At 43.8% G+C, this 16229-nt stretch overlaps 1 protein-coding gene across 2 annotated transcripts in view; it reads left to right on the forward strand.

The window, feature by feature from the left end:
• The window catches only part of RXRG (retinoid X receptor gamma), an 83419-nt gene that overhangs the window by 17426 nt on the left and 49764 nt on the right, over positions 1-16229 (forward strand). The window contains exon 1 of one of the 2 annotated variants that reach the window (XM_083621629.1): positions 10066-10341. The exons of the other annotated variant lie outside the window; for it this stretch is intronic. Within the exon in view, the coding sequence (XP_083477755.1) occupies positions 10293-10341 (49 nt within the window). The 5' untranslated portion in view covers positions 10066-10292. Of the gene's footprint in view, positions 1-10065; positions 10342-16229 lie in introns of those variants that run through there. 2 annotated transcript variants of the gene reach the window in all.

Consider the following 16229-nt stretch of genomic DNA (forward strand, 5'->3'; position numbering starts at 1 on the left):
AAGGAGGATGTTGACAAGCTGGAACATGTTCAGAGGAGGGCGACCAAGATGATCAAAGGTCTGGAAACCAAGCCTTATGAGGAACAGTTGAGGGACTTGGGCATATTTAGCCTGGAAAACAGGAAACTGGGAGGAGATATGATAGCCATCTACAAATACCTTAAGGGCTGTCACATGGAAGATGGAGCAAGCTTGTTTTCTCCTGCTCTGGAGGATAGGACCTGAACCAACGGTTTCAAGTTACAAGAGAGGAGATTTCATGTAAACGTCAGGAAGAACTTTCAGCCAGTAAGAGCTGTTGGATAGTGGAATGGTCTCCCTTGGGAGGTGGTGGACTCTCCTTCCTTGGAGGTTTTTAAGCAGAGGTTGGACGGCCATCTGTCATGGATGCTTTAGTTGAGATCCCTGCATTGCAGGGGGGTTGGACTAGATGGCCCTCAGGGTCCCTTCCAACCCTACAGCTCTATGATTCTGTTCTATGAGATAATGTACAAAAGGCGTCCTATTTGTTAAAATGTGAATATTGGACAATATTGCATACAGAGATGTGTAAGCACTAAAATGCTGATTAACTTTTCAGGCTGACAACAAGGAGCAAACTGAGGCAGAAATGGGGCAAACTGAATGGAAAATTGAAAAATGGAGAGAAACCAAAAGCAACAGATTTATTCATCCCAGTGGAGAGATAGGGAGGGAGAGGGAGAGAGAGAGAGAGAGAGAGAGAGAGAGAGAGAGAGAGAGAGAGAGAGAATTAATAGAAATAGATTCTGCATTGGACATAGAAGCCTGCAAATAGTGGATCTAGTACATTTTAGGTGACCAGTTTTTGGTCAGGTGAATAAAACTGAATGGTTTTGACTTGAAATGTAATATGTGCCTGGTTTCTGCAGCATTTGTGATGTCGTGGAGTTGGAGTAACTTTTTTTTTTTTTTGAGGTAAGAAAGATTTTATTAGTTTCAATTCATTATACAACACCAAACATTAAAGCAACAAAAAAGACAGACAAAACACAAAACAACAACAACAACAAAAAAGAAAAACGTTACATAACATAAAACACCAACAAATTAAACTTACAGTAACTAAATAACTAAATCACACAACAATAATTGACTTCCCTTCAACTCGGTTTCGGAATATGTTACAAAAGGTTTTCTATCTGCAGTTTCGTTTTCTTAAAACTCTTTGCGTCGCAGGCGTTATATCGAGCCTACTGTGATTTTTAGATTTTTACATCTGTTTCAATATATGTCATAAATTTATTCCATTCATTATTAAACTTTGTACCTTTTTGGTTTCTTATTTTCTGTGTCATTTTTGCCAATTCTATATAATCAAATAATTTAGATTGCCACTCATTTATAGTTGGGATTTTTGAAGTCTTCCAGTTTTGTGCTATTAGTGTTCTAGCAGCCACTGTTGCATATTGGAAAAGTGTTTGGTCTTCCTTTTTAATTTCTTCTCCAATTATCCCCAGAAGGAAGGCCTCGGGTTTTTTTGTGAAGGTATATTTAAATATTTTTTTTAGTTCATTGTAAATAGATTCCCAAAACTTTCTAATTACCTCACAAGACCACCACATGTGGTAAAAATTGCCTTCCTTAATCTTACATTTCCAGCATGATTTGTCTCCGGTTTTGTACATTTTTTCTAATTTTACAGGCGTGATGTACATAATTTTATCCATGTTCTCTCTAAGCGTTGTACATGCCGAGAATTTCATACCTTTATTCCAAAGTTTCTTCCACTTATCAAACTCTATGTTGTAAACAAAGTCTATTGCCCATTTCACCATTACTTCTTTTATTTCTTCATCTTTGGTGTCCCATTCAAGCAACTGGCTGTACATTTTTGATAGGAGTTTTGATTTGTTTTCTAATATTTCTACCTGGAATCTGGATTTTTTTTCGTTCATCCGAGTTGGAGTAAGTTAATGGAGAGGAGTGTGTTGAATAATTATCAATCATATTTGATCCGGTGCAGCCAGCCTTTCTGGATGGAAAGCAAATCCGAACGCCTTAAAGAGGCTGATGTGTCAAGGAAGTAAGTGGATTACACTGGGCTGCTTTTTGTTTTTTTTAAAATGAATCTAGGTTAGCATCTGCTTAGTGCCCTGCACGCTCACACACACAGTGAACAGGACATTGTTGATCTAGGTTGGACTGCCCAATTTATATAAGCTCTATGCAGCTGACCCCTCCCCTCCCCCCACCACAATAAATTCAGCAAACAAGTGATGAGGAAGTAGGAAGATGCAGCTGTGCATTTGGTGCTCAGGCACAGGCAAACTCGGGCCTCCAGGTGTTTTGGGACTACAGTTCCCATCATCCCTGACCACTGGTCCTGTTGGCTAGGGATGATGGGAGTTGTAGTCCCAAAAACATCTGGAGGGCCGAGTTTGCCTATAATAAATTATCATAATAATTTTTTATTTATACCCCTCCCTCCCCGGTTCAGAAACTGGGCTCAAGGCGGCTAACAGCAAATTTAAAACACTTACAGTGGTACCTCAGGTTACATACGCTTCAGGTTACAGACTCCACTAACCCAGAAATATTACCTCGGGTTAAGAACTTTGCTTCAGGATGAGAACAGAAATTGTGCTCCGGTGGCTCGGCAGCAGCAGGAGGCTCCATTAGCTAAAGTGGTGCTTCAGGTTAAGAACAGTTTCAGGTTAAGAATGGACCTCCGGAACGAATTAAGTACTTAACCCGAGGTACCACTGTAATTGTAATACAACATAGAAGCAGCATAAAATACAGTATAAAAACATGAATAACAATAAAATTCAAAGTTCAAAAATCAGTTTGGGAGAAATCCATCCAATAAGCATTAGATAATCACCAGGGCTAGCGGGCTGAATTAGTCCTACTTGGGCCAATGAGGAGGCCAGGGGAGAATTAGATGTGAGGTCTCAGAGCAGGCAATCTTCATAAAAGGGGAGGCGGAGGGAAGAGAAGGGAAATAAAAGATCAGGCTGAATTCAAATTAAAGGCCAGGTGGAATAGCTCTGTCTTATAGGCCCGGCAGAAAGAGGTTAAATCCTGAAGGGCCCTAGTCTCCTGGGACAGAGCATTTCACCAGGTTGGAGCCATCACTGAAAAGTCCCTGGCCCTGGTGGAGGATAGTCTGACTTCCTTAGACTGTCACATGGCCCACTGTGGCTAGATCGGGGCGGGAAAGGTAAGGGACCAACTGCTTAATGTGGTGAAGATGGAAAAACGTCGCCTTAGCTGTTGCTGTAACCTGCGCCTCCATAGAAAGGGAGGCGTCAAGGATTACACTCAAACTCTTAAAAGAAGGCACTGGCACTAATTGGGCCCCCGCAAGAGAAGGGAGTTGGTCCCTCATCCCCATGCCATCCCAACCCAGCCATAGGACCGCTGTCTTCAAAGGATTTAGTTTCAATCGGCTCCCACGAAACCATCCAGCCACAGCCTCCAAGCATCTGGTCAGTGTGTCCGGGACTGAGTCGGTGTGGCCATCCATCAGCAGATTGAGCTGAGTGTCATCAGCATATTGGTGACAACCCAGCCCAAAGCTCTGGACAATCTGGGCAAGGGGCTGCACAAAGATGTTAAAAAGCATCGGGGAGAGGATTGCGCCCTGCGGCACTCCACACACCAAGGAATGGCACGATGACATCTCCCTCCCTAGCGCCACCCTCTGTCCCAGACCAGAGATAAAAGAGCACAGCCATTGCCCTGTATCCCCACGTCGCCGAGCCTATACATGCATCCAGAGTTCTTGCATGTGAGCAAGGACCCTGGTTGGACACTAAACATATTTAGAGTCTGCAGGTCAAGGAATAAAATCTCTTGTCAGCAAGAGGCAAGCTGTTTTTCTTGAGAGCCCATCCGCTTTGCAGCACCACACTTCCAAAGAGGTGAACCAAAAGAGCATTCGAATCAGGCAATACTGTTGGGCTTCGGCACCTCCTCCAGGCTCCGTGCCTGTCTAAATTGTACCCACTCACTGCCCGCCCAAACACTATCCCTCAGGTCCTGTACTAAAGTCCTTGTCTAATGGTCTTAACACCTGGAAACCCAATTGGATGAACATGGGTCACATGCTGCAGAGCACTCACGCAGTTAAATTAAGGGTGAAATGTAAAAAGTCCAAATGCTCGCCAGGCTTCCTTAAAAAAAAAAATTAGTCATAAGAAACGACATGAAGCAATGCCTTACTGATGCCAAAATGATTTTGGGGAGTCTATATGCTTATAGGTCAAAAGAGCGGTTTCAACCGTTTTTTCCTCTCCTTTTCCTGTTCTCTCTCTCTCTCTCTCTCTCTCTCTCTCTCTCTCTCTCTCTCTCTGACTACTGTAAGATATACCATAGGTAAAGGGACCCCTGACCATTAGGTCCAGTCGTGGCCGACTCTGGGGTTCCGGCGCTCATCTCGCCGAGGGAGCTGGCGTGCAGCTTCCGGGTCATGTGGCCAGCATGACTAAGCCGCTTCTGGCGAACCAGAGCAGCACACGGAAACACTGTTTACCTTCCCGCCGGAGTGGTACCTATTTATCTACTTGCACTTTGACGTGCTTTTGAACTGCTAGGTGGGCAGGAGCTGGGACCGAGCAATGGGAGCTCATCCCGTTGTGGGGATTCGAACTGCCAACCTTCTGATTGGCAAGTCCTAGGCTCTGTGGTTTAACCCACAGCACCACCCGCATCCCAAGCTATAGCATAGTTTATGCCAATTTACAACTGACAGTCAAGCAAGATGGGATGGCTGTGCCAGGTTTATGAGATTATAATGAATAATTTGTTTTGACACAAACAAGTAAATGGGAAGACGATGACCATAGGAAACTGATGCTCACTGGTCCATCTAGTTCAGAATTGGCTATGCTCACTGGGTGAGCATAAAACCACTGAGCATCTTGGGCTTGCCGATCAGAAGGTCGGCGGTTCGAATCCCCACAATGGGGTTAGCTCCCGTTCAGTGCCAGTTTTACATATAAGCTAAACAAGCTATAGCTTAGGGCCCCACTCTCTTGGAGGCCCGCAAAAAATTTAAAGGAAAAAAAAACCTGGATGTACATTTCCAAAATATAAGATAAAAAACAAATAAAACAAAACCTACAGACAGCAACAGTGTTTTGTGTTGTGTAGGCTCCTATGATGTAAGTAATGGGCCCTGCCTGCTAGCCTGCTCCCTTAAATATCACTGGTTTGCTCAACAAACAGTGACAATCTGTTGTTGACAAAGGACAGCTGGACATATAAAGGGCCCCGTTACCTTCAGTAGCTTAGGCCCTCATCAAACCTAAATCCAGCCCTGCTCCCGTTGCTCTGTCCCAGCTCCTGACAACCTAGCAGTTCAAAAACACCAGTGCAAGTAGATAAATAGGTACCACTGTGGCGGGAAGGTAAACAGTGTTTCCATGCTGTCTGGTTTCTGACATGGTGTTTCTGTTGCACCAGAAGTGGTTTAGTCCTGCTGGCCACATGACCCGGAAAGCTGTCTGTGGACAAACACCACTCCCTTGACCTGAAAGTGAGATGCGTGTCGCCGCCCCATAGCCACCTTTGACTGGACTTAACTGTCCAGGAGTCCTTTACCTTTTACCTTAAATGAGAGACTTTAACAGGGATTGAACCTGCAACCTTTCGCTTGCAAACCCTGTGCACTACCTGCCCCTGCTATCATCTTAAAGAAAAAGGGCCCTGAGCTCCAACAGTTGAGGCTGGAAGGGACATATGAACGCAGGTAGGAACGGGATATAGGTATTTCCCTAATTTTGATCCTATATGAAAATTGTGAGACGCACCCTATTTTTAAAGCACAATCTGCTCCCATAAAGAATCTTGGGAACTTTAGTTCATCCTTCACAGAGCTACAATTCCCAGACCCTTTTCAAACTACAGTTTCCAGGGTTTTGGGGTATGGATGGGTGTGCTTTAAATGTATGGCGCATATGCAGACTTTAGTTGGAAAAGTACCTCTTTGATTTGGGATACAATCTTTGGAGGATATGAATGATAATGGCACTATCTTGGCAACTTTTAAGTTTTGGCAGATGGGGTTCTTTCTCATATCAGGAAAAATTACATTACTCGCAAGTTTTTCTTATATTATTTGCTTATTTCAACAATTTATTCAACACTTAACTTAGTTTCTAAGTGGCTTACAATGAGGTTACAAAAGAGATAGAAAAGATAAAACCAGTCAAAAATGTAATTTTAATATGCATAAAGTGCTATGTTTGAATGCACTGTATTTTAAAAAACGCTTTGCAGAGAGGTTTGCATTGTCCCTGGAATCCTGAGGGATCTCTCACAGCAGGAAGGTGAAACCTGAGAACTCAGTGCCTTTGTCAGTCAATTGAGCTCAGCTCAGTGCTTTAATAAGCAAGTTACTTAGGATCTCTGTCTGGTACCAGAGAGAGAAAACAATATTGAACTGTATTAAGGACCAAAAAGAAGCCTGGACTGCATTGGTTGCTTGTTTAAGAGCAATGTGTTACTTTGTATTTTGGAACATTTGTTTGTAACTATTTTAAGACTGTTTTCAGCAAAGCTTTGAAACTCATTCTTGTGGTGGGGAGGAAATTCACATCTACTTTGCACAAGGTCTAGATAAGAGACTCCACCTGCAGCAACTATAACAATCTGCAATCCTTTGGTATCCTACACCAAAGTTGTTAAGTACATCAATCCAAGAACTTTGAACTTGGCCTGGTGGCAGTAGGGACCTGCTGATAACAAAATGTGGACTGCACAGTTTTGGAGACTCCATCAGCGTCTGTTGTTGCAGGACATTTCGAAGCTACTTCTCCCAGTTTCAATTATTATAAATTTCTGATAGGTGGTAGCATGAAACCTCTAGGGAAGAATATAGAGGTTTGGAATAAGGACTTTAATAAGGTCATTCATCCTAATCAATGGAGGTAAATATTACTGCTGATGATGAAAGTCTTGATATAAGACTGCAATGAATATAGTTTGAAATTATTCACAGAGTTTATTGGAGGACTCAGAAATGCATACAGCTGAAATTACTACAGCTGAAATTAGAAGTATGTTTTTGGATTATTAGACAATTTCTTGGTTATTTTGGCAAAGAAGTGCCTTTTCCCTTTTTTCCAGACGTTTCTAAATATCGTTATTATTTATTTTATGTTTGTTATAGTATATCATTAATAACAATTTATCTTTGTAACATGTTTAGGTTTTATTTATTTTTTAAAAAGTTTTTATCTCAATAGGATTTTTTGTGGGAGAGCTTGAGATGGAGTAAAAGTAAAGGTAAAGGGACCCCTGACCATTAGGTCCAGTCGTGGCCGACTCTGGGGTTGCGGCGCTCATCTTGCTTTATTGGCTGAGGGCGCCGGCGTACAGCTTCCGGGTCATGTGGGCAGCAGGACTAAGCCGCTTCTGGCAAACCAGAGCAGGACACGGAAATTCCGTTTACCTTCCCGCTGGAGTGGTACCTATTTATGTACTTGCACTTTGACGTGTTTTCGAACTGCTAGGTGGGCAGGAGCAGGGACCAAGCAATGGGAGCTCACCCCGTCATGGGGATTCGAACCGCCAATCTTCTGATCAGCAAACCCTAGGCTCAGTGGTCTAACCCACAGCGCCACCCGCGTCCCTAAATTGCCTAGATGTTAGCCAGAATATATTGCTTGATATATAACCATTTTAACTTATTTCTGTAAACTTGTTATTAACTTGTTCTGTACACTTGTCACCCTCCAACTGTTTGACTTCACCCCTGAAGGTGTTACTCTTCCGTGGTCTCCCAAAACAGATGGATGTCAACCAACCAGACAATAGCATTGTTAATAGGGAAAAAAAAGTTAGGAGGAAGATAAGGGAAGGAGCCAATGGGAGAGCTAGCTAGGAGTTGCAGATATTATGTTCTGTCCTTTCACCTGGGACATTTGCAAGGAATAAGCATGTGATCGCCCTGGTCTTCAGCAGCAGTCAGGTCAACTGACTCGGAAGAGGAGGGACCACAGAGTGCTGGTGGTTTCTCTTGTCCTGCAGGATAACTGGGCAAGTCCTTTTTTTCACAGCATGAGAGATGACATCATTTGCTGAAGTGATATTTGTTTGCTGTTGTAACCTTTAGATGATGGAGGACAAGTTTGGCGTGACAAATGATGCTTGTGTTATGCTTTTGAAGCAACAGCTTAGGGTATGGCACCGGTATTTCTTGACCCATTAGTTCATCAGTTCCTTATCCCCCCCGGTCCTCTCCTGCCTCCCATGGGGCAAAACTGTAGCCCTAGAGCAGGCATCAGCAAACTTTTTCAGCAGGGGGCTTGTCTACTGTCCCTCAGACCATGTGGTGGGCCGGACTATATTTTGAAAAAATAAAATGAACGAATTCCTATGCCCCACAAATAACTCAGAGATGCATTTTAAATAAAAGGACACATTCTACTCATGTAAAAACACGCTGATTCCCGGACCGCTGATGGGCCAAATTTAGAAGGCGATTGGGCCGGATCTGCCCCCCTGAGCCTTAGTTTGCTTACCCATGCCCTAGAGCAGTGGTGTCCAAACTTTTTTTCGAAGAGGGCCAGATTTGATGAAGTGAAGGGCCCTGAGGGCCGACCAAAGTTGTTGAGCTTTTTTAAGGGTTGAAGTTGTTGAAGTTTTTTTAAGGGTTGAAGTTTTTTTAGGATTTTACCCCAAGAAATAAACTGCCACAGGGGCCGGATCCAGATTAAACTGACCAGCTGACCAGATTAGGCCCCCAGAATGGGCTTTGCCTGCCCTTGAGGATGAACCAGATAATCAAAGAACAACCATCGCATTCTGCCCTGGTGCCTGAGATGTTTAAAGCATAGGTAGAGAACTCCTGGATGAGAACTTTGATGTTACTGACATCTCTGCCACATGGCGGAAGGTAACTTTCTAAATGCAAAAGTTTTTAAATCGCTTCAAGCATAGCTCATTAATACTACAAATATTTACAATACATCAGCCAGCAGACTTACTGATTTCTAAATATTAGCAGCTAATATTGTACTCTTTTCAGGGACGCGGGTGGCGCTGTGGATTAAACCTCAGAGCCTAGGGCTTGCCGATCAGAAGGTCGGCTGTTCGAATCCCCGCGACCGGGTGAGCTCCCGTTGCTCGGTCCCTGCTCCTGCCAACCTAGCAGTTTGAAAGCACGTCAAAGTGCAAGTAGATAAATAGGTACCGCTCCAGCGGGAAGGTAAACAGCGTTTCCGTGCGCTGCTCTGGTTCGCCAGAAGCGGCTTAGTCATGCTGGCCACATGACCCGGAAGCTGTCTGTGGACAAATGCTGGCTCGGCCAGTAAGCGCCGCAACCCCAGAGTCGGTCACGACTGGACCTAATGGTCAGGGGTCCCTTTACCTTTACCTTTATTGTATTCTTTCTTTAGATGAAAATGAGCTGCATTTTCATTTTGCCCAGTTTAGAATAGTAACATAAATACATGAACAACTGGCCAATAAAATCTATTTTCCTTGTTTGCATTCCACCAAATTTTAGATTTCTGTGTAACACTTTCTTATGTAAATGCACAGAAGCACTTTAATCCACACTTTTTTTATATATGGACAGGATTCCTGCAATTTTAACACCTGAACAGTATGTTAACACCTCTGCCTTTCCCAAAAAATGGAGATGGCACAGGAGAGGCTTCTTTTGTTCAATTTGTGCCTTTCAGGCATGTGTTAAGGACATGGAAAACATGCCAAAATAAAGGCGGCAGCCCAACGTAGGTGGAACTCACACAATGCATTACATCAAGAAAAGTTTGGTTTAATCATAACTGATAAATATTGCCAATTTTGTATGACAGTTGTTCTCTGACATCAACACAGAAACAGCTGCCTGTAAGTGTAGCCATATGTTGCCCCCTCAATTAATTACTCCACACAGCATTGATTTTTTTTTTATTAGTACATACTTCAAATAATACCCTCACCCTCCCCTTCCCCATTTAATTCCCCCAGCTTTTGATTTGTGACCTGTACCAGTGCTGTGATGCATTGATTGGTCTTGTCGCTGATGGATTAAGCTACCAATATAACACACTGCAAGTTTGCAGAGAACACACACACAGAGAAGCCCTGCCCATAACAGAATGGAAAAGGAACAGCAGCTGAAAACTGACTGATTCTTCCAGCCACTGTCTTCAGGGTATGCAGAGCTTCTCTCCACGATTTCTTCTCCACTTGAGGAGGCAGCAAGCCTGGAATCGCCGGAGAGAGTTTCAGGTTTGCTAAGCAAAACGGAACACTTTAAGGATCTTGGAGGCACCCTTTGCCATTGCAATGAAGAGATGAACTGAAGATTAAACATGTACGGGAATTATCCACACTTCATTAAGTTTCCCACAGGCTTTGGGAGTAAGTATTTCACGAATGGTTTCAGATTTCTGGTTTTGGATGCAAATAGCAATTGAACAACCTAGGCACAGGGGAAAAAATGCAGAAGTGGCGGGAGGAGGAGCAGAAGAGAAGAGAATTAAATTTATGCATTGTTAAATCAGAAGCTGCTTTCTAACTGGGAAGGCAATGCCTTCCTAGAGGGTGGGGTGTTTCTGTGGGGTTTCTTTAAAGTTTGACGAGAGCTTTTGGCTTGTATATGGTGAGTTTGTTATGCAAATAGTCAGTGTGATAGAGTGATGGTGCAGCATCTTACAGCAATTTTACCAAATACTTGCTTGTCAGAAACAGGTGAATGAATGCCATCTCTTAGCTTCTTTCGTGCTAAACAAATTCAGACTGGGGGGGACGGGCACCCGCAAGAACCACAATCGTCTGGTGGAAATAGTGAACCAGTGTACTGCCTCAGATTGTATATGGGAGCCCTCAAAAACTTATCTTCACAAAGAAAATCAGCATGTGGCAAGAGAAGGGCAAAAAGCCTGGTTTTCTATGTACAGAGTTGCTGTTATTGTTAAATGGAGCAGCCCGTAATCTTGCGAGCGCCAAACCTGCAGCCTGGCTGGCCTAAGGACACATTTATCCCCTTATTGAGGACTAGACCTGAGACTTTGGGCAAAGTAAGAGAGCATACCATGGATTTGTTGCATTTAGATTTAGTGAGGTAAGTAAAGGTGCTATATTTGTATGTGACCTACTTGCCACAGGAAGTACATAGTGGAGCACTAAATATAATATGGAGAGAGAGAGAGACAGAGAGCGCCAAAGTATTTTTGGACTGAGAGCATCCAAGTCCTGGGTTTGGATGCTGCCCCAGCCTCCTTTCTATGGGCTTACTCAGACAATAGGAGAGATGTGGGCTTGCATAATAATAATAATAATAATAATAATAATAATAATAATAATAATTAATAAGTTATTATTTATACCCCACCCATCTGGCTGGGCTTCCCCAGCCACTCTGGGCGGCTTCCAAAAAAATATTAAAATACTGTAATACATCAAACATTAAAAGCTTCTCTAAACAGGGCTGCCTTCAGATGTCTTCTAAAAGTCTGGTAGTTGTTGTTCTCTTTGACATCTGGTGGGAGGGCGTTCCACAGGGCGGGTGCCACTACCGAGAAGGCCCTCTGCCTGGTTCCCTGTAACTTGGCTTCTTGCAGTGAGGGAACCGCCAGAAGGCCCTCAGTGCTGGACCTCAGTGTCCGGGTAGAACAATGGGGGGTGGAGACGCTCCTTCAGGAATACTGGGCCAAGGCCGTTTAGGGCTTTAAAGGTCAGCACCAACACTTTGAATTGTGCTCGGAAACGTACTGGGAGCCAATGTAGGTCTTTCAAGACCGTTGTTATATGGTCTTGGCGGCCGCTCCCAGTCACCAGTCTAGCTGCCGCGTTCTGGATTAGTTGTAGTTTCCGGGTCACCTTCAAAGGTAGCCCCACGTAGAGCACATTGCAGTAGTCCAAGCCATCTCCGCCATGTGTCTCTGCCTCTCTTTCCTCTTAAAATGCAATCAAACTTACTAGGCTATATCCAGATAACACGTTCTGTCATGCATAGGGTTGTATCTGATCCGTTCTGTTCGTGTGAGGATTCCTGCATGAGCAACAGAACTTTCCCTCCTCTCACATCCCCGTGCAGTCCCAAAATACGCTCCGGAGGGTTGTGGGAAACCCCAGAACAGATTTAGGTGGTGTGCAGGGAGAGGGAAAAGGGGGAGAGTTCGACTGCACAAACTAAAATCCTTGCGCCGACAGAGTGTGTTACTTAGCGCTGCCTTGGGTACAGCCCAACGCATGGCAAGGCATCATTGCGCTATGTGTTTCCCCCAGTCAACAAATGAGGCGACAAAGCACAGTGATGTCACATACTGCTCATTGCATTTACATTTGGGTTTTATGGGGACCAGGGGGAAGAGAGGCCTGGAGCAGTGGCAGGAGTGCCTTTCAAGGGATCTTTAAGCAGCTTAGTACGGTGCCTTTTGGCTCATCCCCTTCCTGTCCTGGGGTTGATGTCTCCATTGAGAATGCTCACAACCTGCCTCAGATGGCTGCTTGGAGGAGCATGTGCTTCATAAAATGTTATATACTCGGTGCTTTTCTTCCAGAAAAAACTGTGCTGGTACTGCATACCAGGCAGAGGGCCTTCTCTGTAGTGGCACCCACCCTGTGGAACATCCTCCCACCAGAAGTCAAGGAAATAAACAAGTACAGTCATACCTTGGGTTGCAGATGCTTCCAGTTGTGCGTTTTTGGGTTGTGTACCACGCCGAACCTGGAAGTACCGGAACAGTTGCTTCCGGGTTTCGACACTCGCGCATGCGCAGAAGTGCTAAATCGCACTTTGCGCATGCGCAGAAGCAGTGAATCGTGACCCGCGTGTGCGCAGACGAGGCGCTGCGGGTTGCGAACGTGCCTCCCGCACGGATCATGTTCGCAACCCAAGCGTCCACTGTATCTGACTTTAAGAAGGCATCTGAAGGCAGCCTTGTTTAGGGGAGTTTTTAATGTTTGATGTTTTATTGTGTTTTTAATATCCTGTTGGAAGCCACCCAGAGTGGCTGGGGAGGCCCAGCCAGATGGCCGGGGTATACTGTAAGTAAATAATAATAATAATAATAATAATAATAATAATAATAATAATAATAATAATTACCATTGAGTACCTCCAGGGGGAAAAACATTGTAAGATACTCATTAAATGGCTGTTCTCAGTTAACAAGAGTTGGGGATATTGTGCGAGGCACAGAGAAGGCAGAGTTATTGGAATCAGTACTGCAGAGTCAGGCAAGAGATTTCAGCAGAAGTCTTCTATCCTGAAGTTCACCCATATTATTGGCTGTAGGGTGATAATGGGGTGGGGATTAATCTGATCATGGGGTGGCTAAAAGGTAAAAGAGGTAGAATAATACAGGACCAGCAACTGTTCAGTAGTAATTCCGTGCCCCCACACCACTCAAAAAATACATTTGTGTGTCCCGTGATGGATAATATTGGTCTAATAGAATTGCCAACATTTTCTCCTTGTCGGGGTTTCCTGCAATGTTAGCAGTTACAGGAAATTCTGCATGTAAAACTCCTCTTGGCATGTAAATACCATGAGAGGGGGAAGCTTCCTTTGCTAAATTCCTGCTTCTCATTCAGTTTTGAAATGCATGGGTGCCCTGCTTGAAAGAGAGCGGGTAAGTTGCATGCGATGTTTGGTTCTGGCTGGGTGAAACCCACCTGCCGCTATGTCTTCGGAAATGAAATTAAAATATGGGTCATTTGACACTCAAATATTCTGGTGACTGGGAGTTTTGGAAATTAAATGTCTGGTAGCTTCAGATAGCTGCTGGCTGTTTGGCCGTAATAATAATAATAATAATAATAATAATAATAATAATAATAATAATAATATAATTTTATTTATACCCCACCCTCCCCAGCCAAGACCAGGCTCAGGGCAGCTAACAACCAATAAAAAGCAAGTTGATAGAAATACAACTTAAAAAACAAGATTAAAATACAACATTAAAACATTAAAAAACATTCATTCATTCAGTTATATTGGCATGGAGGCAGGTAGTATGCTGAGCTATACCTCCTGCCCTGTTCCTCCTCTTTTCATCACCTTCCTCCAAGTTTGACCCTCAGCTGGGGGAGCTATAGCCATTGTGCCCTGTCCTTCTGGGTACAATAGATGCAAGTTCCCTAATTCTTTTTACATATGTGGGCATGTTTGTTAGAGGCACAGAAGTGCTGGATGGAGCATTCTGCTATTTGCTTAAATACAAAAAAAAAACATTTTGCAAGGCTGCTTGCTCCCAATGTTACTCTGGGACATGCATTGCGATTGAGAAAGGGCCATGCTCCCTGTCGTTCAGCTTGTGCAACGCTTCAGGATTTCATTGCGCTCTTCCCTTGGCCTCAAAAACTTGCTGGGAAATAAGTCCCATCGACTCCGTCGTGTCTTTGTACTGTTCCTGTACTCTTATCAGCAGACCGGTACGCATGGAGATTCAACAGGTAAAGCTTTTCTGTGCCTAAAACGGCGGGAAAAGCTACGCTTGCTGAATTTCTGCATGTCAGGTTTCCGTTCAAGGCACAAGAACAGGACCAGTACATAGAAGTTGCCGGTCCTAAAACTGGGTGGGTTGTATCCAGTGCTGTTGTTGAACGTGCAGAATAGGCTTCTGCTTGCGGAACAGGATTTCACCTTTCTCTCTCAGGCAATGTTGGATTCTGCCCTAGGTGTTTTTGCATGATGACGACTAGTTTAGTGTTTTCCTTTAAGGTCTTTTCTCCTCCTGTTTGAACGTGACCTTACTTAGCAGCTAGAGGGGTCAGCAAACTTTTTCAGCAGGGGGCCAGTCCACTGTCCCTCAGATCTTGTGGGGGGCCAGACTATATTTTGAAAAAAATAAATAAATTAACAAATTCCTATGCCCTACAAATAACCCAGAGATGCATTTTAAATAAAAGCACACATCCTACTCATGTAAAAACACCAGGCAGACCCCACAAATAACCCAGAGATGCATTTTAAATAAAAGGACATATTCTACTCATATAAAAACATGCTGATTCCCGGACCGTCCGCAGGCCAGATTGAGAAGGCAATTGGGCTGGATCCGGCCCCCGGGCCTTAGTTTGCCTGCCCATGGTCTAGACTGAAGCCAATGGGCAGGTCTGAAATGAAGCCCAAACTCCATTTGTGTGATGGTAGTATGACCCACCTCCATTCCCAATGAAACCGAAAGAAATGTGGAATTTGGAGGATGCTTTCAGAGCGTAAGCGGTGGCGGCCTATGAATGAGCTGGCTTTTTCAGTTCCCCAAATCAGGTCAGTATAATTTGCATGTTATTATTCGAGTAGTTTGCTAGTTATGAAAAAAGAAGTGGTGGGCTGGAAGAGTTAAGCGATTGCCCTGCCCCTTGCTTTCCCTCTCCAAATTGTCCCTTCCCAAAGCTGCTTTGCAGCAAGTAAATGGGTCACTGGGCTTTCCTTACACACTCTTGCATGTGATGTGTAGTTGAAACATCGAAGCTTGGATAAAAATTGAGGCAATTGTGGACTATGAGAAGCCGGAGTCATTTATCAAGCTTACATATGCCTGGAGAGACTGTGATAGCCTTCATCACCTGCTCTTCCTCTTCTTATGTGCAAATATTCCTTATTGTGTCTCCCTCCCTCCCAACTCTTTTTGTCAGTCTTCACACTTTTATAGATGGGTTTATAGCTCCGATTCTGACATTTAGCAGATAAAAATAAGGACATCACTTGGCAAAACCTCTACCTGTTTACGTGTTGCTGAAGGCTCTCTACTGCTTGGATGTAAGCTGTGTTAATCATTTAACCCCTGAACTAAAAGTTAAGAGGGTGGTGGTTCTTTTGGCTAAAAAAAAAAAATTAGAGCAATACGGCTGCCCTACAAAAAAAGGTGTTTTATTTAAATTTCAATATACATATTGGCAGCTGCGACGTGAGACCCGGCAAGCTCCATAAAGCTTTGGTATTAATCTGCATATACCTGCATGTGAATTATTATAAATTTTATTTCTAGACCACCCTTCACAGGGTGGTATATAACACTGCATAAAATCCTATATGGAATAATAAAAAAAATATTAACGCCATGCAAGCCATCTTTAAAGTTCATAAAACCACTTACGCAACAGGCTCCCAACAGTCCTCTCAATAAGTTTTGAGTGTCACTTTTGGCCTTGAATGAATAAATTTGCCTTCAGGAGGTGACTTGTGGGGGGGGTCACTATTGCCTCCAACAGGAAGGAGTTCTACCACTGGGGTGCCATTACAGATAAGGCCCTGCTCCATATCACCACACTCTACAAAAATGCAAACGCAACAC

Source organism: Podarcis filfolensis (genome assembly GCF_964270895.1).
Source record: "Podarcis filfolensis genome assembly, chromosome: 6".
Taxonomy (NCBI): Eukaryota; Metazoa; Chordata; class Lepidosauria; order Squamata; family Lacertidae; genus Podarcis; species Podarcis filfolensis.